Source organism: Psittacula echo, assembly GCF_963264785.1.
Source record: "Psittacula echo genome assembly, chromosome: 6".
NCBI classification, from domain to species: Eukaryota; Metazoa; Chordata; class Aves; order Psittaciformes; family Psittacidae; genus Psittacula; species Psittacula echo.
Window position 1 is genome coordinate 18250302 of NC_137743.1, and position 22311 is coordinate 18272612.

Sequence of the window (22311 nt, forward strand, 5' to 3'; positions counted from 1 at the left end):
GAATCTCAAGGTTTTTCTATGAAGAAAAGTGTTTTAGTTTCATGTCTTTCTTTTTAAATACTTTATAAATTCAGTATAATGACTGTGCTTTTTCTTGCAGCCTAATATTTTTAATCTCTAATTAAACTACTTTTGGAAGTTTAAGTTAGCTGTCTTTAAAGAACACACCGATCTGCTGGCATTCTATTCACAGTTGCATACTTGGCATAGTTTCTGCAGAAGGAAATTCTGATCTTTTATGTATTGTTGATGAAATAAGCTTGCCTGCTACAGGCCAGCAGTCTTCAGTAGCATAAACCACTTTTTCATTAGAAACAGGTACTGCAGAAGGAGAATCATTAAGTTGATAATGTGATAGCCTTTAAAAAGTTTTGTTCATTCCAGCACCTCTTCTGAACTTTAGTTCAGTCCTACCTGCTAAATATTAGACCTAAGCACAGAAAAACCTTGCCTGACATCAGGGTGGTGTATGTTGAAAATTACCAATATGACATTCTAGTGCATCAGAAGACCTATTTTGAAGGCATTACCACAAATAATATTGTCACATGTGACTAAAACCAACTATAAAACTCTAGAAAGCATGCAGGTGGTTTCACTGTTTTTTCTCTAGGACTGAAAATTATTTTTTATCCTTAAAAAAAAAGAACAATAAAAAGGGCGAAAGGTCTGCTGCTCCTCTCTCTAGTCATATGTAGGACAGAGAGGTTTGTGCCTAATAAGCTCATCTTAATGCTAGGATTTAGCTGCAAATTTAGTTCTTTATAAGGCAGGAGATAATATTTAAAATGCTGTGATTTCAAGCAGTTTGTGTTTATAATTTCAGGAGTCTTTTTCTGAGTTATGTCCATTTCAAGTAATTGAATCTCAACCTGGCAGAAATTCTGTGAAATCTGCATCATTTGAAGATGTTCTGGGGAAGATTCTGGATTAATGCACATATTCACCAGTACCAGCATATTTATAAACCCTGGCTTTCACGTACTGTGTTCTTTGTAAACAGCAAGCCATTGAAATGGGTTTGATGCCATGGGTGTGGTTGTAAAGACAGCTCAACTCTGCATAACAACTGACTTTTTACACAAGGAGAGCTGCTTGTGAAATAATAACTGAGTGATGGCTGTTATTTTTCTTACATCAAACGGATCAACTTCTAATCATTTGCTTGCTTGTGCAGCTCTTGCTCTTGGTTTCGATAACCATTTTTCACAGTTATTTACCATGTGCCAATAACTGTACTACAGATGTTAGGCAAACTATACAATAAACCACTTATGTTTAACTGTGCAGATAACGTGGCAGGGAGATGTAGTGCTGGTTATGCTGTAACAGAATCATGCTGAACAGCAAAAATACTTAGAGACAATGGGATGTCACTGTTTATCTGGCAGAGAATGCTAATGTAAATGGTGCGGTGTCTTCAAGAAAACTAGGGGTAATATTGGTCTTGTGGGATCTCCAAAGCAGAGAGAGGGGAAGTTTATAAGCTATGAAAATGTAGCAGTAGAGAAGGTCTAGCCATTTCCACTTTAATCTGGCAATCAACGTGTCCAGTAATTTCCATATCTCATAATCTGATTGAACTGTTAAGATTACAATAACAGCTGTGGCTATGGTTTTACCTTAAAAATGATAAGCAATTATCTTTATCACACAAGAAAGATGCAGTATAGACAGTAACACGAGCTGCATTATGTATAGTGAGACTATGCAACTCAGAATGCTACTTACAGCATCTCTAAATCTTTTCCTTTCTTTAAAATGTGACAGAATTAGGTACCCTGCAGTAAGGGAAGGTCCTGCTCAAAGTCTCTCTGGGTGTTGAAAAGATGGCCACGTTGTCAGTATGGGGGTGTGTTTGGGTTTTTGTCAAGGCAGCCAGCTGCAGCAAGGCAGTTGCGTATCTCCCAGGGAAGGACAGTGCAGGATTGTGTTGGCACAGTGAGCAATTGTGTAGGAGAATTCTGCAGCATAGGTGGGATTTTAAAAGGTAGGTAAGGAAATAAAAGTTTTACAACATGATGAATAAACAGGCTCTTATATGTTTTACATGTAAGCTTTCATTTTCTTTTCAATCCAGATGAGACAACTGGAATACTGTATCCAATTTTGAGTATTAGACTTCAAGAGCAATTCAAACTAATGTGAATGTAGTAGAAGTCTTTCAGGTTTCTGGAAAATTCATGAAAGAATCAGGATTATGCAGTCTAGAAAAGACCATGAAGAAAAATGACAAAATTTCATACAGAGGGAAGAAGTAGTCTTCCTATGCTCAGTGAAAAGAGTAACAGGCTCAAAACTGCACCAGCAGAAATTCTGACATAAGGAAAATCTTTCTGGTGGTTGGAGTAGAGCAGTGAAGCACATCACTTACAGAGGCTGCAAAATCTCCACCACTGGAGATTTACAGGGCACTTGTATAACTAGTATAACTTGTATAACTACCTAAACCATTTCTGGCTGGTGAGGTTGCCTCAGGCCAGGAACATCAGCCAGATGAGTGCTCACAGTCCCTTGAAGCCCTATTTTTAATGACTCATATAGACCTGCAAAAAGCACACCAAAAGATTTAAATCGTAAAAAAAAAAAAAGAAGCAGGTAACAACTGTTACTCTGCACTAACTCTTCATGTTATTTCACTCCAGGCAAAATTAGTAGCTACTGCACCAGAAGTCAATATAACAGTTTTACTGCACCTTGTTTCTCAACCAGAATAGTGCTGGCATTTCTATGTATAAACTTCTAGTTTGAGCAGACAAAGCCATTTTAAATCAATGTTTGCACTCATGCCATCACAACCCTGCTGGAAAACAAGATAAATGACACAAGTGCAACTTGGTATCACTTAATTCCCTAATGTTGGGAAGTGCTCGTTCCCACAGTTTTAATGGACAGTGCCATGCTGTCCAGTTCTTTGGCATCTGGGGAGTTTGGGCTCCCCTCCATAGGATGCTCCAGGATCAGGATTCAGGAAGCCAGGGTATTGCGTAGGAGCTAGCCAAGCCAGCCAGTGAGAAACATGGCTCCTCAAGAAAGGCTAGGTGCACAAAAGGAGGTGCTGTTGAGGATTCACAGATGCCAATTCTCTTCTAGCATTGCCTGCTTACAGCAAACCAGTCCCTTGCAGAAAAGGCAGACTCCAAAGAGGACACATATCCATGAAGTGAGACCTTTCACACGCAGTCCCCTTTCTGACATGGAGCAGAGCTCCCCACCAGCAGTCAGGAATTCATTTTGCTGTCTCCCTGAACAATCAAAAGTTTAAGTATTTAATGCTGAATTAATAGTTTCAAAAAGAGAGAGCAAGGTAAGGTGCCTCAGAATATCCTATAAGAAACAAGCCTGGGACCTTATCAGAGTGATATCCAGCTGGCTTCTTGACAGAGGTGCAATTAGGTTTAATTTCCCTGATGAGCTCAAAACTGGTGAATGAGCACACTGCCTCAGCAAAAGCACAGGTTTTGTCAATGTAAGAACAGTGATTGTGTCAGTGTTATCTGATTCAACTAGACACAAAAGACTAGCCTAAGTTAGGCATCCATGCTTTCTGGACATGGTTTATGAGAAGCTCTAAGTAATTTCTCATCAATCATCTTGAATAGCCACTGATAATGACAAACATGAACAGTGTGGGAAATCACATCATTTAGCATATTACACTTAGTAAGTCAGGAGGGTTTACAGCAGAATTTAAAGCGCTATCTGTACTTTCTGTCACCAGTGTTGCAAGAATAATTGTTCTGTCTCCAGCCCTCGGTTACTACTAGCTAAGCACAAGCCTTGCCTTCCAGGATGCACAGATTCTCTTGCAGCAGACAGGCACACTGTAGATCTTTTTTCAGAAATGCCCAACTTTTAAATGTAAAGCTTTTATCCCAATTCTGACCTGAGGAACCCCTGTTGCTCCCAGCAAATTACTCTTCTAAAATGAAACAAGGGAAAGCAAGCAAGACGATTCTCCTTCAACCTCATGAATAAGAGCATTCTCTAATCATATGTGGTTCTTGAATATGAAGGAAAACGATGACATCTAATCTCTGCACTTAGCACAACCCAGCAGACCAATGTGTTCAGGGCATATATGAGTACATCTCATGAACAAGAGAGGCTGGTGACAAGTTTTGTTTGTAAACTCTTCAGAGGCACACCATAGAATTTGCTCTGATGGCGCTGCATCAAATTTCAACAGCAGGAATCCAAGTAACTTTTTTGCACATCTGAAAGTTAGTAAAGGTCCAATGGCACTTAAGTATCAGACTATAATTCACCATGTAAATCTCGCTCAGGGTCTCAGTTACTTGGTGAGAGTGTTCTACCAGATCCTGCGATGTCCAAATGAACCATTCTGATACCCTATATCCACTGATAAACTCCCTAAATCAATGGGCTAAATGTGTAAGTGTACTACAGTATCTAAAACCGTTCAGGAACAACCCCACCTAGTTAGAACAATCTAGCTGGAGTTGAGTCACCCTGGTGAGGCTTGGTTAGCATGCAGCATAACGGAGATCATGCCCTTCCAGGGGAATTCTCTGTTAGATGGATTATGTGCTTACATTTGCACTTGGTTCAGAAAGAAATCCCTCCCTTACTGCAAGTCATGAGGAAATTGTTCAGTGTTGCTGCTGGCAAAACCTCTGGTGGTCTTGACAACAAAAACCTGACCCAGCTATTATTAGGAAGCACATCAACTGAGAGTATTATCAGCAGCTCTGTTTCTGACTGAGGCATTGGTCAGTAATGCTGCTGCTACAGCTTGAAACTACAACACCCTGGCACATAACCCAGGAAGCATGCCAGCTTCTGATGGATACTGACCACAGGAAAATGAAACTCCTCAGAGGAAACAGGGATTAGTTCTCGGTGTAATCACACAGATCCATAGAAGCATCTGGTATTTTCAGTGCACACTGGAGAGGGTGAGCTTGCTACTATATGAAGACAAACAGTTGCATTTATATTTGTACTGCAAGTTTAAAATTGTCCCTGAGGCATTGGTGTAAATGCTTCAGCTCACTGATATGAAAGTATACAGAGGATGAGCAGTTAAAAAACTTCCTAAAAAGCAAAATAAAACAGATTTGCATTTGATTCAAACCTTAAAATAGCATAACTTATAAGCACAGAATTAACAGTGTCCAGAAGCAGAAGAGCTGCAATATGGTATGCAAAAACAAAAGTGAAAAGAGAAAGCTAACCCTGGTTGCCACTTATGCTAAAACCCTTATATAGACACAGCTTGAGTCACCTACAAGATTGGAACATCTTTTGTGAAGACGAAAAAGTCAACATTTCTAATGCAATGAATTTAAATCACTTAGCAAATATTAAATATGCAATACCTCTGTTACAGAAGTCAGTACTATTTAATCATTGTGATACAGGTGCATGAAAACAGACCCAAAGACTTCAACACTAATCTACATGCAAGAGGATGCATAAATAAGGTAGAAACTTTCTTAGGTCATGTCCAAATGGAACCAGAATCCTCATCTCCCAGAATCACCTAGCCCAAGAGGTCCCTCTCTCTGGGAATATTTCTTATGCTCAAGAAATAAATAAGCTGAACCATTTCCATCTGTCATGCCAGTTCATGGTTGTCAGGACACAGTCTGAAAAAAAGAGCTTGACTTATGGTACCAGGTAACACAGCCCTTACATGCCGTAGAGAAGGCAAAGACTCAGGTTTTCAGTCAGGATGAAAACAAAAAATGAAACAGGATTTTTGCCTGCTAAACTAGCTAACCAGCTCCACAGAGGTCCCTGCAACTTCCATTTAACCTGGAACAATGAAACTTGAGTTGACTCCATGTTTTTACCATTTCTAGGTTGAAAAAATTATACAGGTAGGTTGAAAAAAATATATAGGTTAAGTAACCATAACCGGTTTCCAAGCATTCTGTTAATCACTTCCTTGTCTTAAGCACACATGGAGTATATACTGCACAGAGCATCTACCTATTACAGTAATGCCAGAGTAGCTCTGTTGAAGTTATGATTTCCCCCTTCCTCAGATTTCACGTTGTGATGGTTGCTATGATTGTAGCTACCCAACAGCAAATACAGCTTTTGTACTTCACAGGAAGGAAAACAAAACTATTTTTTTTATATAATGGATCCATTAGACCCATGAGTAATTAGACAGGTTTTCTTCCTGCAAGGAGCTCCCATTCATTTCATAAACCCCCTTAGAAACATGCATGTTTCTTCACACTTCCGCTGTCCCCAGGCACAGGATTTTGCACACAGGTCAACACGAAGCTCACTCAGCAATAGCAGACTAAAAGTAGCGTTTTGCTTTGGTTCTCCTGAGCAAACAATGGGCTTATGCTAAGTGATTCTCATCCACACCTAAGGACCAAAGTGATCCTTTCTAAAGAAGATCAAGGGTCTATGCAGATACTTCCACACATCATCATCTTTTCAAACCTGCTCCTCTATGGCATTCCCTTCTTCCCTGATTGAAAATATCCTCATTGCTTCAATATTCTGCTTTTGATGTTTCTCTGCCTGTTTTCCTTCCCCTGTTCTGTTCTAATTTCATTTTCCACTAATGCCGAAGGCTATAAAGATTTCATTCACAACAAAATTTGCATTTATCTCTGCTACCATTTCCAACTGCCCCCCACCCCAGCCCATCCTGTTAATGCCTTCCAAGTTTTCACACAGGTGCAACTAGACTTCTGATGTGGCTCTTTCCCAGCCTCTGTTCAGAGCTGACCACACCACCACCACTGCCAGCTGCCTAGGACTTCAGGGATAGTTTGTCAATTTGCATGAAGTCCCAGACACGTGAGGTTGTGACAATTGGAAGGTATTTGCTGTATTTCAAGATTCACTAATCATTTCACAGAATAAGTCCATAGCAAAGCCAACATAAATTGTGACTAGATATGTCAAGCTTTCATCATGAGTATGGATAATCATCCTCAGTAGTTCTATTAAATTTGCTGAAACTTTTGCAATATGGGTGCAGATTTTTTTCTCCCAGCAAATGATGTAGAATAAAATCTGTGTTTTGAGACACTTGCCAGTCACTTGTGCTGCTGGCTGCCAAAAAAATCATCTTTGAAAGTTTTCTTATTGTCTTTATTTGAGTTCATAGTTCATAGCAGCCACCCACTTAACAGCAGATCTGCCCACAATTCATACGGTCATCAATCATCAGGAATTAGTAGGAGCATCTCATCCACCTGTTCAAGCTGCCCTGCAAACTCGCTGTTTGATGAGACAGCACAGACAGCTAGAATCACTTATAGCTCGAGAGAAAATATGCTAATTAAAATCAATTCTGTTCTGGCAAGGACATGGGAAGCAGTCCAGGAAAGATCTCACTCTTGTCATTCCTCATTAGGAGATTGTTCCTTAGAAGGACCGAGTTTCTGGAATCTCCCTAATCTGGAATCCCCACTAATGCCATTGCGTAAGTGGGTGATGGCAGGGTCACACCCAGGGTACATGGAAGCACCACCTATTCACCTGGTCCCATTGGCACACAGGTTTGGCATAACTCTCACCTAATCAAAAGGTGTAGCTCCATATGGCCAAGCCTGTAACTGTATCCTTAAGCACCTGCTCTGGCACCAAGACAAATGAATCCATTCAGAGCTGCCTGAAGTTGCACAGCTGTTTACATACTTCAAGAAAACATGAGACATTATCTGCCTGTCTGTGACGATTTATGTGCTTTACTTCCAGATCATTTCCAAATCATCTGGAGTGAAGAGCACGATCAGAAAGGCCTACTTTCATTCACAATTCGAGCAACTGCTCTCAGGAATTGCCCAGAGGCAAGAGGGTTATTTTCTAGGTATGTCTCAATTTACCAGGCTTCTTCAGCAAGAACCCATAACAACAGGCAGGTGACACTCTACATCAGCTTAGTAAACAGACCCCTAAAATCAAGACAGTGGCACTTTGACACTTCCCCTCCATGCCAGACCACGATTAGCACAGGACTGCTGTTTCAAAAAGCCACTGTCAAGACATGAGGTGATGGATAAGTTCCTCTATTTTTTACCTCAGAGCAGCGCTGGTTATCCCAGGCTCCCAAGAAGAGCTCTTGAAGCGGTCTGACAGCCATCCCTCTGTTTTAAGCCATGTAGAGACCCCAGCACAGGGAGCAGGCTGGCTGGGCCTGGGTCACTGGTGCCCCAGGGACTGCCTGTACAGCAGAGCAGGGCTGGCTCTGGAGTAAGTAACCAGGCCTGGGCTCCTCAGCACAGAGGTGCCAGAGACCCACTCACCCCTTCCTGCCTCCCCACACACCACAGCCTCGCCTTTGTGTGAGCCACACCGTGTTTGCCCTCCCACTTCCTTGTTCCACACTGGTGCAAGGGCCATAAAACACCTGGCTGGCACAGCTGAGCCCTCAGCAGCACAGGCAGAAGGAAAAGGAGGGAGGGGAATGGCAACCAGCTCTCTGCTCTGTGTTGGGAGGGCACCCCAAGTGCCACCGTGGTGGCTGGGAGCTCAGCCCTTTCCCTAGGGCTGGCACCGCTGCCTGCGGTAGGTCCCTCATGCCCACTGGCCACCCTCATGCTGGGGTCCAGGAGTGCACCAGGGGGGAACAGGTCCTACTTCCCCTTCTTCTCAGACTTCAGGGGCTACAACGTGACGGCCCTGCGAATTGGCGAGTCATCTGCCCTGGCCTTCATCTTCCTGCTGGCCTTGGTGGGAAACATCTGGGGCATTTACCTGCTGGTGCGACGGCAGCACCGGCTCTCTGCTGCCAACTGCCTCGTCCTCAACCTCTTCTGCGCCGACCTGCTCTTCATCACCGCCATCCCCTTCATTGCCGTCGTGCGCTGGACCGAGTCCTGGATGCTGGGCGACGTCGTTTGCCACATGCTCTTCTACGTGATGAGCCTCAGCGGCGCCGTCGTCATCCTCTCGCTGTCGGCCGTCAGCCTGGAGCGCGTCGTGAGCATCGCCCGGCTGCGGCACGGCGCGCTCCGCCGCCGCAAGGCGCTGGCCGCCGCCCTCCTCCTCATCTGGGCCTTCGCTGCCCTCGCCACGCTCCCGCTCTGCTGCTTCTTCTCCGTGGTGCGGGTGCCCGCCGCCGGCGAGGTGAGGGCTAGCGCCGGGCAGGGCCCGCAGCAGCGGGGCGATGGGCTGCAGGGCCGGTGGAGAGTGGGCGACGGGCGGCGTCAGTAGTCGGGGCAGGGGGAAAGGCTCGTTCTTTCCTGTCACCGAGGGGAAATGCCCTGGTGAGCGGGCAGCGCTCCGTGCTCTGGGCAAGAGACGAGGCCGTGCCCGAGGAGCGACCGGGAGAGACCCCCACCCGCCACTGCCGCCCCCTCCCGTTCCGTACTGTCCCACCAGCGGACCCTCCCGTTAGGTGGGAGTTGGGCGTCGCCTGGGATGTTTTGCGTTCCCCAGGAAGCAGGGAATCAGAGATGCTCTTTTCAGCACGTTTCCCCCTTACCGAGGGCTCAGCACCCAGGGGGAGCTGCCCCGAACGTGCGGCAGCCCTGGACAAAACGGCCATGCACAGATTTTTCTGCTAGTATTTTGAAATACATACAGATGTACACTCAACACTCAAATAAGTGACCAAGTTTAAGGTCTAGAAGTTTCAATGTTAAAGTTGCTGTTAGCATTTGATATGAAATTTGTGACAATATTTAGATGGCAGACAACATATCTATTTGGAATTGTACGGGCTTTTAAAGCCATGAAGTAATCCATTAATTGCTTTAAGTAGAATCTTTTCACTAACTTGATTTAGTCTGCAGCCTTTTTCTCTGTAGACACAGAGGGAGATAAGGAAAACTTTTTAGTAAAAATAATGAATGATGCAATGTTAATTTTCTTCTCTACTCTTTGCAAACAGGAGATTCAGATTTGCACCTTGGTTTGGCCCAGCAATGCAGGAGAAATAGTTTGGGATGTAACCTTTGCCACTGTTTTCTTTCTGGTACCAGGATTAGTCATTGTCATCAGTTACTCCAAAATCCTACAGGTATGGTTTTCCTTTAAATTTTGTTGTAAGTAAGCTTTAAATTTTGAAGTAAGCTCACTAGGCATCACCATGTGGTCATTGAATACAGATACACCCAAAGGGAATAGACATTTGCTCAGTGAATGGTAAGTACTGATACAAAATAAGGCACTTCAACCAGTAATTAGCAGCCTATACCCTTCAACTAAGAACATGCTTGAACAGCACATTACCAGAAGCCCAACACAAAGTTTGTGTTAATTTACATATAGTATTTAATACACTTCTCCATTTATGTGCTGTTCATATTTAGACTGTCAATGTGCTGAATGCTAAAAGAGTCAAGCATTTGAAGTAACAAAAAACAAGTTTTTGCTTTCCTTGAGCCTAAACTCCAGAGTTACAAGGGGTTTGTAAGAAAGCAAAGAGAGGCAGGACTAGGAAAAAAACCATCCCCTTTTATGTCTGCTGATCTTCTGCATGTATTTTGAGAACAGTTCTCATTAGAATACACTTATTCCTCCACAATTTCAAACTTTGCAAACAAAAAACCATAAACAATCTGCTTCCACTTTCTTTATGTGTAGATGTTTAACTGCTGAAATGTAGGCCAAGACACCAACCACTACAGAATTTTAATCTAACTAATTTTAATCTCATCTAGCAAGCATGATGTCAGTTACCTGAATTCCTTTTAAAACATCTGATTTCTTCTTCCTCTTCCAAAACCAGAGTGGGAAAGAGCTAGAAATCTTCAAACTAGCAGCTACAATGCTTAATCTTTAGCAATTACCTCCAAAAGATTCCTGATTCCTGTATTAGATAATTAAACTTCGCATATTATGTATAAGGAGAATTACAGGTTTTGGAAAGGAACCACAAAATACACAGATTATTGAGCAGGGAATTAACCAATGAAATCCTGAGCACCAAGGGGCAGTGGGTACATGCAGCAGATCTGCAATCCAGATTTCCATGAACATAGGCCTGAGAATCTGGGCTCTGCATGTACTTGCCTATTGATCACGCTTTCACTTGTAGTCAAAATCATCAGCTTTTAGTTTCTGTACATGCTGGAAACTCATTATAAGCTTGAGGTAAATGCATTAGGTAAAGCACCTGCCTTTTGCAACCTCATTATTTGCTGTAGGGAAAGAAGATACAGAACTCAGTGGGGAGTCTGAGCCCTTGGAAAGCACTGCAGAAAACTGCAGGCCCAGGAATGTCCCAGTCCTTGGGCACCTCTTGTCCTTGCAGATGCCAGGTTACAATAAATAAATTTAGAAAACAAAATGACATATAGAGAACTAGAAGCCTGAAAAAGTGCTTGGAATACTGGATAACAAAACAGCTCCATGCTGCCATGCTCACGTTTCTTTTCTAGCTTGTTAACACAGATGATGAGGTAACATTTCTCCTGAACTGAAAAAAGAATGAGCCCATAGCAGGATCCCATCTGTTACAACTGAATTTGCTCTCTCACACTCTCTCTTGGAAGCAACCAGAACTCAGCTGGGGAATGTCTTAATCCCCAAGTCATTCCCAAAAGCAGATTCACTCTCACCTCATGTGAATGCTCTGTGATGCCAGTGAACACACAGCACAATGCTCAGTGTTGCTGAAAGCAGTTCAGAGCGTTCATGTATTCAATTAATACAGCATCTGTGATGATGATGATTCACTGCAGATATAAGACCTCAAATTTGTTAACAAATATACTCTACAAATGTATACTTTACAATTTAATCTGAAACTGAGTATTATTTTTATGTAACACTTAGAGCACTGGCAAAAGTGGTAAGATTAGAAGCTATGATTTGTAGTTATTTTGTTTTGCACTGTTCCTCCTTGCAGGCAAGACTTACATAAGAGACTAGAACTAGTAAAGATGTTTGTGCTCTGAAAGTTACCTAACTTCTAAGCTCCTGTTTCTCAGAGTGTGTTCCAGATGCTCATGATAGGTATCTACCTTACTTATGCTATGCAGACCAAAAAGGGATCCAAAACATTTCACTGCCAGCCCATGTCAGATGAGCACTTCTGTACAATGCTGTTACATCTTACTTACCGCAGTCCTGATGATTCTTGCGTTTTTAGTTCTGGGCTGTACAACACCAGCAGGGAAGATGGAGGACACTTATATGGGACAGATACTGTGGCCGTTTGGAACAGTGGAGACTGAGCAGGGCACTGAACTTGCTCTTTCCACTTTTATATTAGAAGGTGATGTTAGTCCTTTGTGTTTTGTGAAACCTTCATTCTTACTAAGACAGGTTAGGTGCCCTCTGAGACCAACTCTTGGATTGAATTGGTTGGAGGAGTTAGCCTAGTTTCTGGTTTGCAAATGGGTACAGCAGAAGATATCAGCCTAGAAGAGTTTTATGTGCTGAAAACATCAGAATTCTCTGCCTATTTTGAATCAGAGAAGCAGCTACTGAAACTGTTCCGTTCTCAGGCTCAGCAGCTGCTGAGAAGCCCATTTTTGGATCACAGGTTTTGATTTACACACCTGCATTCTCTTGAAATTTTTGGTAGATGTCTAGGTTCTTAATGAATATTTATTCTAGGCCATCGTCCTCTGTGACCAATTCAGAAAACTGCAGAAAGAATGAAAATTGATCCCGTTATCTCTCTCTATATAAATAGATATAACCATTTTGATCCTTACCTGAACCAAGAAGCTACTAAGCATTACTAGTATTAGTGTTATCCTTCCATTAGCTACTGCTAAAGGGAAATGTCACACATGTAAGCAGCTGGAAGAATCTTACGCCTTCTGGCTTTCCTACTTACTTTCGTTAACACCAAATTGATCCAGGCTTTTGAAAGTACACCTTCTTTACCTATGCAGGGGATAAAATGGCATCTCAATTATTTAGCGTAAATGTTTGTATGCTATATATTTCGATTTTGTGAATGTAACAAACTTACTTGTGCCACGTCAACTTCAGTGAAGACGGGCAGGTAGCGCATGAGATTCAGAGTTTTCTGCAAGCCATTTGGATTCATTATTCTACCTGGTGACAGATGTTTGACCGCCATGAATACTGGATTCCCAAACTACCCATAGTCTGGTTTATTACATTGGATTGTACTTTTACAAGAGACACAGTTTCTTAGTGACAAATGGATCTGTAAAGTTCCAGGTTAGTTCACAGAGAACAATTCTGATTACTGACTGAAAATTTACACAAAACTTGAAGTAAAATTCCTTTCACATTTAAAACATATCATTGTTTTGTTGCTGTAATAAATTCATGATCTGTCTAATACCTGCCTTATAATATCTGCATGGCTGTAAGAGAGCTGGATTGCGTTCCTCCTTGTGCATCAATAGGATTGTTCATTATGTTCCAGTTTGCATTTGTGAAAAAAATCAATGGGTTTATTTAGATAGAACAAATGAGGTCATAATTTAAAGTTAATGGGATTTCATGAGTAATTAAGGTTCTGTTTGATGCTGAAAAGTATTTATGCTTGGAAGAAAGCCATAAGGAGATCAACGAGCCTGACTAATACTGAGGTGAGTTCACAGCTGAAAGGAAAAAAGAGCTAGTAAAGTGAGAACATTTGAAATGGAACCACTGACAAAAAGTAAAATGGAATTATGAAAGGCTTTTTTGTGGTCACTTTTCAAAACAGAAACATTATGTGCTACAATTTACTTTTGCACTTGTAAAAATGTGTTAAAAATTCTTTCAGGTTTCAGTGAAAGTTACTTTATTTTCTTTTATGGCAGATTACAAAAGCATCAAGAAGGAGTTTAAATGCTGGCTTAGCCTACTCAGAAAATCATCAGATTCGTGTTTCCCAGCAAGACTACAAACTATTCCGAACCCTGGTTGTTTTGATGATCTCTTTCTTCATCATGTGGAGCCCAATTATAATAATTATTCTTTTAATCTTAGTTCAGAACTACAAACAAGATTTAACTATTTTCCCATCAGTTTTCTTCTGGATAGTGTTATTCACTTTTGCCAACTCTGCTGTCAATCCAGTTTTGTATAATGTTGCCCATTTCAGACGTAAATGTCAGGAAATTTTTCTCTGTTGTACAGGGATCCCTGTAAGGCATGGGGCTGGTACAGAAACCACTGCAAGAAGAAGTAACCATAAACAACCAAATCTGTCCTTCATTACCAGATAATTATTTAAAGTTTAAGCTGTGACACATTTTTGACATTAATGTCTAGGTTAACCCAAGTTGAATAGGTCACTATATTATAGTACTATATGCCACAGAAAAAAAAAAACCAAACCAAACCAACAAACAACAAAAAAAAAACAACAAACCAAAACAACAAACTAGAATCTCTATTTTTGATTCCTAAAAGTAAAATTCTCGACTTCACTGCTTTGCCTTAATAAGATTTGGACAGTTTAATCCAATGGATATAATTTGCCACTTACACTGAAATAGGTATGAATATGGCAGTGAACTTGGTGTATTTAAATAATTGAAATAAGTACATACCAGGCAAATTAATTTCTATGAGGGTACATTTTTAGTTGGCATAAATGTCATTAACTTTAATGAAGTTATAGTGAATCTGTATCAGGGGCACTTGATCTATTTTTACTCTTTAATTTTCTACTGAGTAAGAGATTAATTTTCTAGTGAAAATATACATCCTCAGAAAGTATCTGCTCTTTTATTCAATACCATTTAAAACAGGCACTTGATTATACACTTAGATAGCTGACTGCCTCAACACAGGTTTGAGCAGACTAACCAATTTCATGTAGGAAACAAGATGATAAGCATCACATTGGAAGTATCACCAAGTGAATAACCAGTTATATTCCACCTCAAATTAAAAATATGGACATAATGCCTTCTAATTTATAAATAAGGAATAAAGAAATGTTTACTTGTTGTGTGTAAAATAGTTCTTTTAAAAAGATGTATATTTTTTATGGATTCAGTAGGCATATAATAAAGTTGATCAGTGATATATAGGGTCACTGAAATTTCTTCCTCTTTTCTAAAATGCTATTGGGAATGATTTCCAGTATTTCCTAGGAAAAAAAGATGACATTGTATTGAAAATAAATTAGAATACTTTTATTTTGGTTCTTTTTAATTAAAACTCTTCAGTCAGAAATTGAAACTGCTAAAAAAAAATAAATTCTTAATTATTATCTGTCACCAATTCAAAACAGTGCATTAAGAAAATGGTCTACTAATAAAACCAATGTCTCCATATGTACAGATTTGCATACAAACAATTTGAATCCCCTGTAATCCAAGTTTATTAATATGTTTCATTGGTTTATTAACAAGGTGAGCTACACAGCTCAGATAAATATACTCAAAATCTAAATTAAGCCATTTAAAAGGTTTTCACGAGAACACCCAATCAGTGTGAACTTTACATCCATGGTGTTGTTATGTGGTTTCTTTCCATATTTTTGATCTCCTTAAGAGCAAAATCCTGAAAAAAAAAAAAAAAAAGAAAGAAATTTTTGGTTCTCAGCCACACTAGACAAAATTAAAATATACAAACTTTCACCAATTTTAAAATGCATACATATCTACTTTCTTTAAAATGCTCTTGAGTTCCACAGGCTGTAACTTGTAATGCTAATGCCAGTACCTTGCTCTGCAGTTTGTAATGCCAAACGATTTCCAACTTGGAACAAAACAGGAATTCTCCCAGTCTATTACACCCGTCCTGAGCATTTTAATACTTTGGCAAACAAGGGAGTGGATAGATCAGTGATAAAAAAGTTACGTATTTACTTTAGCAAACTTCAAATTATTTGCCTTTTAAAAATTATTAATTTAAGAATGTCTTTCAACAAAGTAAGACTCTCCTGACCTCCAAAACTCCTAATGGCAATAGTAAATTTGCTGAGGTAATATACCATACTTTAATTCACAATTTTTGCTTCTAGCAAATGCTAACAGTAAATTCAGCTTACAGCTCTACTGACATGACTTTGTATTGTGCTTATAAGTAGTCCCACTGTGATACCCACACTCATATTTGTATAACTCAGAGCAACCTAACCTATTCTTCTGAGACAGTAAGTGTATCAGAGCTGGATCCATATTTCAAAAGAAGCTACCATCAGAAATGCAATGCAAGTTACAACCAAAACACTCATCATTTCCTAAGCTTCTGTCTTAGCCACTATACAAAGAATAGATATTTTAGATTTTTTTCTCCCATCAAGGGAAGTTTTGTACACCTACTTGATTTTTTTTTTTTGGAACTGAAGTTCTTTGGGTACAGCATTAATTTAAAAAGCTAATGAAAAATCTTGGGGGTGGGGGGGAAAAATTACTATCAAGACATTGAATATGCACGATTAGAAACAGATACAAGCCTATTCTTGCAGCATCTATGAATTTCAGTCAGAATTTTACCACAGTAACAACTAAATGCAGATCAGTACAGACAACTGAAATTGGTTTTTTTTGCTACTAATTCTGTAGCTTTTAATAGCAGAATGAAAACTAAAGTGCCAGGACTTCCTAAGGAATTCAGGGAATTTTATAAGAGTTTCTGATATAAAATGTCAATAAATGTTTTTTTTTCAGTTTAGCTCGCAATCATCCTCATTCCCAAACATTCTTGCTTTGCAGAAACTTTGGCTTAATGATAGTGGATGATTCAGAATCAACTAACACTATGGTAATTACAAGTCCTGATCACAGTAAGGGAAAAATGCAAATTGCTGGCTTTAACTTTCATTTAATCTTTGGTGCTCAGCTCATAAAGATAAACTCAATGAAAAGCAGATAGCATTAAGGACCTGGGCTGCTATTTTTCATTTACAAACAGCAACACCTAATATCTGAATATAAATCAGGATAGCTGACAAAGAACACAGCACTCGGTGCAACTTGGCAGATTTGATTATTTCCATAACAAACTAGAGGCAGCATGATCAACTTTTAAGGTTAGCAAGTCAAAGAACATTTAGGACTGAACTTTCAAAAGACATTCTGAACTTTCATTTTTAAATTACACTATTGGATCTATATTCTGTGGGAAAAAAAAACCACCAAGCATTCAATTATATAGAAGTTCTGAGATATTTGAGCAAGTTATATCACAATTTATGAATAAATCAGTATACTGAACTTTTCTCCTCAGTTTATGCTTGCAAAGATTGGCAATTTTATAGTCTTTTTTTTTTTTTATAGACAATTTATAGTCTTGCAAGGCTTGTATAGTGCAGAAATAATAGATAAAACAGATTCCACCATGCTGAATTAGGCCGGTACTTGAACTAGCCCAATATCCTAATTTTACAGTGGATATTTTTCTCTGGGTTTGGCAGAAATGCAAGGAATCACCATAGCACACACCTCTCAAAGTCACAGCACAACATCTGTATATCTACACTTTACCTTATATTTAATACAAAAGCATCCTTAATTATGTCATTATTTTGTTTTCTCATCCTGAGAAATTTTTATTCTCACTGTACTTTATTTGAAATGAGCAATGAATGTGGCATTCAAAACAAGAAAGTATCAATTTATATAACAACATGGTTTCTCTTCTATCCTACCCTTTATGAAATCAATAGATATCATTCACAAAAGCCAATTTCATTTGCATTTATAGTGTGCCTTAGTCTTGAGTGCCTTGAATCTCACCTGTCTTTTATACTGTCTCCAAATTCTTATTCAAGACAGAAGTTTTGTTTCCACTGTTGTCAAGCACTTTTTCCAGGTCACTAATCAGTATTCTAACCACCACCCACCTTAGCAGATCTTTCTGGCACTCTGTTATCAGCGTACCTACTTTACAATGTAGCAATATCTTACTCTTTGTTTATAGAGCAGATGAACAGATAATAGAGACACAAGAGCTGGCTGTGCTCATCTGTTCTGACTTTCTTTATAATACACAAAAGTTCCTTCAGTCAATCCCAGTTTATTCTAACATGTCATTTAGAAAAGCCTTTAATCTTGATTTACAGATTTCAGTGATGAAGAACATACGAAAGATCTTGGTAAACTGTTCCAAAGGTTAATGACCTTTGGACTTAAATAAATGGCTATTTATTTCTGCTCTGAATGTGTCCATTTTAAAGTTCCATCTATTTTAATTTATTATTCCTATGTTTGCAAGTCCTTTATTATCCAATTCCCACTGCTTGTGTGGGCAAGCACAGACTTTGCTCAAGTCAGCCTTTAACCTGTTTCTGATGAGAAAAGATCAAGATCTTTGAAGCCCTCACTAGAGGAAACATTTTGCAAATTTTCTCTGCTCTTCTTTGAAACTTCTAATTCAACCTCTGTATCCTTTCCTGGGGAAACATATATATATCCTGTGGTATAAAGCACAACAGTCTCATACGAGTTCACATTCAGCTGGTTCACCAGTCAAGTCTTCTGTAGATATTGTGTCTTCCACAATGCTAGGCGGAGAGATAGGGGTTGGTAAACTACTATTTTATTTCTTCTAAATATATGATCTCTTTTCTTCATTCTTCACTATTTCTCATTCTGGGTATAATCTCTATCAGTGAGTATATTACATTTTCTTCTGGATCATCAATTAAAGTAACATAAATTACTATTTGGACTTTTCTAATATATTTGAGCAGAAGTGAGCTAATCTGTATCCTTCCCTGTGTTGCAAGCTCAGCCTGACTATATGATTCAAAATAGGGTCATACTACCAGTATGAAGGCTGTGTCTGTCTTCCACCACGCTTTGTGAAAGAGTTGGCGTGAGGATATGTGAGAAAGAGTCTGCTATAAGGTATCCTTTCCAAGACATCTGATTTTACTGAAAATTCTTTTATGAAGAATTTGTCAAAGAAGTTTTTGAAAATATATTCTATTCTCTTCAACAACTATTTTGTTGAGAAAGACAAAGAGATCTGGTCAAAGAGATACAACTTCTTTTTACAGCAACTATGAAGTTTATCCTTACTATGTTTACTCGTACTACATTGATATAATTGTTTTACAACTTCCTCTAATTATAGTTTCAGCTGATGGGATGTGCCGCATAAAAAGCTATACACCTCAGCTCTCCTCCAGATACGGGAAGAAAAAGTTGGAAATAACTTACTACAAGTTCCAGTTTTCAAAAGACAATATTACAGCTACTAACTAAAAGACTTATTGTATTTGCTATTTAATGAGCGATTGACTCCCAGTGCTTTAGTCACCAAACCCTGAAATAATATTCTTCAGAAAAATATGTTCTTACCATTATGAACAATAACTCTGTATTTTCTGTCCAAGCAAAGGTCCTTCTGCCTTTGTCTGACAATTTTCTGTGCCTCTGGAGGCAATCCCTTGGGGTCCCGGGAGAACACAAAGGAATAGCTATCAGCACAAGTGCCGTCTTCATTCAGCTGGCGGCATGAGTAATGAAGAGCATAGGTATCATAATCGGTGTCCACTACCCAGTGATCATCATCTGGAAGGAATCATAGCAAATAGCAAAGGTGAGACACAAGCAATATCTGGTAAAACTAGAGAGATTGTTGCCATAACTCTCAAAAAAATAGTACAATGAAAATTGCTATAAATGATAACAGATTAGCTCTTAGTTTATTCCTGCCTCCAGTATTTGGTTCCATGGTTTTGGAGGAGTTTTCCTTTTTATAAAAAAAATACGCATATTTATCAGGGACAGTGACGGAGAAAAGAGGAAATGGTAGGCACACTGCTGCTCGTCTAACATAGGCTCAGAACAAGAGGAGCATGAAGAAGTGCTAATAAATGCCTTGTAAACCCATGCCTGAACATCATTATAAAATGTAGCAGCAAAGAAAAACAAGGAATCATGTATTACAGTAGCTATCATTAAGTATAAATAAAGTTTTCTTATTTTAATCAAAAAAGGGGTACAGTCAGGCAAAAAAAAAAAAAAGTTAAAAAAGGAAATAGAGAAGCTAAATGTATTCTTGGTCATGCTAGTCATGCTCCAGATTACTCAAAAGCATAACTATTTTCCTACCAGGGATGTTACTTAAACTGTGTTTTTAAGGAAAAAGGTGATTGTGCAGTTTCCATGTGTGTGTTAGAAGTGCATTTGCTACAAGCTCTATCATAAACCGTCTTCTCAAAACAGTGACAATTTCAGGAAATTCTTAACTATTTAGCTAGGTAATCTCATAAATACCTAGTCACAGAGACATCCTGTGCTAACAGAAGTGAACCTGAGTTTTTGCAGTAAAAAGTGTCCTCTCTACACTTTCCTTTCCTGGAGCAAGAGATCTTCCCTTGTGCTATGTCTATGCTGGTGAAGGAATACTGTGTGTTCTCTTCCCCATCTCTCCTGTGGGTGGGGACCACAATTTTTAGAAAGGTAGAATCTGGGGTCAGCCAGCAATCTGAAGTATCCATGAAAACATGAATCAGCAGTATGCTGTGAGGAGATTCGGCAACAATTCAAAAGCAGTTGGCATCCAAAGCATTCTTTGTAACTGTGTCTTTGTAGAGAATGGAGCTCAAATCACTTTCAAATTCCACCTGCTTCTCTTGGAAACAATCCATGGAAATGTCTTGAGCTACAAGTGTCTGAATCTCTACTTGGCTCAATAAACTAATTTTGCCTACGGTGTGACAGATGACAGAAAAATATGAATGTATATGTACTGGATCATATTTGTTTCCTAAAATAGATAAATCTCCATTTGAAAATATGAAACCAAACAAAATAACAGTTGCAAAATGTTTTCTCCTGCTCAGTCAAGTCTGACATTAGGTTCTTCAGAGAGAACAGAAGCATTGATAACTGGAGTTCTGAACTAAAGACTTAAAATACTTCATCTGCCTTTCATTTCTTTCCAATGACCTTCAATTACATTTTTGGACAACAAACAAAAGAAATACAAAGATATATAAAGGCTGGTCTTGACTTGTTTAAAGAAAGGCAACCAGCTGACCCATATGAAAAACAGTGCTTACCTTGTTCACATTAAGGCTTTCCTATATGACAGTTATTAGATGTTTTAAGTGTGTTTAAGAAGCCGAAACCTATATTTCCCTTCCCCAAGACGGACATACAACGTAACTAGTTGTTCCTCATCTTCTACAGCTAAGTACTCACTTCCTTTCTGCAGAAAAGACGCAACACCCCAGTACTTCATCTTGAACTTGGCAGGATCCTCTGTGTCAGTGAAAGAGCCAATCATATCAGCACAGACATCCCAGTTGCTGTGGCCAGAAAGAAAGGATACATCACATGCAAACCTAACAGCACAGATTTGGTGTGACTGCATGACTACCACAGGGAAAGCAGGTAGGATTAGAGCACCAGTAAGCAAAGAAGTTAAGTGAAATCGAGTAAGAGGAATATTGCAAACAGCTTACTTGAAAAGTCTGACTCTGCCCTTTGCAGTGGCAGTCATTTGTCCATTCTCATCTATGGTGAAGTCAGCTACCACATTGTCCTGCAGAAACAGCCCCTCGGGATCTTTTTTTGCCATGGCATACCAGATGCCACTGTACTGTAAGGAAATAAGAAAGGTTGTAGTTAGACCTAGAAGTATGGAAAACTACATACAGGCATTAAAAACTAGGGGGGGGGAAGTTACAGATGGGAGGACATGCAGATATTTGACACCATGCCTCAAAGTTGTACCTAGGAAACAAATCTAGCTGTTGCAACAGCATAAACCCACCATGTCCTAGTGCAGCCAGGGTAGAGAAATAATTGATTCTGTTTGTATGTTATTTGTATTTGCAGTTCTCCAGCACTTAAAATGCGAAATTTGGTGGGAAGAGGATAATAACTGGCAGATCTTGTCAGATCTATGCATAGATGTTTTCTCCTTGCAATGATGTCTGAAAACACAAGTATTAATTTTTCATAGAAACAACCAAATCACTACTCTCGTTTTATTACAGTTTGAGACCAGCCTGCTAAAGCTCAGTTTCTGCAGTACTCCTTACCAGATGCATCAGGATCCAGCATCTGTGGAGGTGTGGGACACATCACACACTTCTGCTGTTTTGCAGTCTGTAACTTTGAGTGAAAATGTGAACACTGATGCTACTGAATGCCAGATTTTGTAGCCTGGAAAGAGGAGTTAGGCAAGATATTACAGATCCATGAGAGAAAGAAGATTTACCCTGTTCTTGTCGAAGTTCTCCTTGACTTTGAAGCTGCTTACTCGGCAGTCCCGCTGTGCTGTGCTGCTGCCTAGCAAGACCAGTGCCAGCAGGAGCAGCCAGGACAGAGCTCTTTCTGTATGGGCCATCCTGTCCCTGCAGCAACAGCAAACAGAGAATAGCATCAGAAACAGGCTCTGTCACACAAATGAGGAAGGGAGGAAGGCTGCCCTGACAGATCATCAGGCATCATGCAGCTTTCCCTGATGCATACGCAGGCAAGGCACCTGGTTGTCCCCAGCCCACCACAGTAGGGTCCTTTACAGACA

At 39.7% G+C, this 22311-nt stretch overlaps 2 protein-coding genes across 2 annotated transcripts; one reads left to right on the top strand and one right to left on the bottom strand.

Moving 5' to 3' along the window:
- Positions 1–4164: 4164 nt before the first annotated feature.
- FFAR4 (free fatty acid receptor 4) lies at positions 4165–14316 on the top strand (the record flags this gene model as incomplete). Its single annotated transcript, XM_080621961.1, is given in 7 exon segments — positions 4165–4200; positions 5829–5846; positions 7699–7810; positions 8440–8537; positions 8539–9069; positions 9836–9964; positions 13683–14316. Coding segments are annotated over 7 exon segments (1332 nt in total). The 3' UTR covers positions 14091–14316.
- A 260-nt stretch (positions 14317–14576) lies between these two features.
- On the bottom strand, positions 14577–22167 carry RBP4 (retinol binding protein 4; the record flags this gene model as incomplete). Its single annotated transcript, XM_080620845.1, has 5 exons — positions 14577–15378; positions 19128–19340; positions 20979–21085; positions 21242–21378; positions 22003–22167. 5 exons carry the CDS (start codon positions 22165–22167, stop codon positions 15365–15367), a joined length of 636 nt encoding a protein of 211 aa, XP_080476971.1. The 3' UTR covers positions 14577–15364.
- Between the last annotated feature and the right edge of the window lie 144 nt (positions 22168–22311).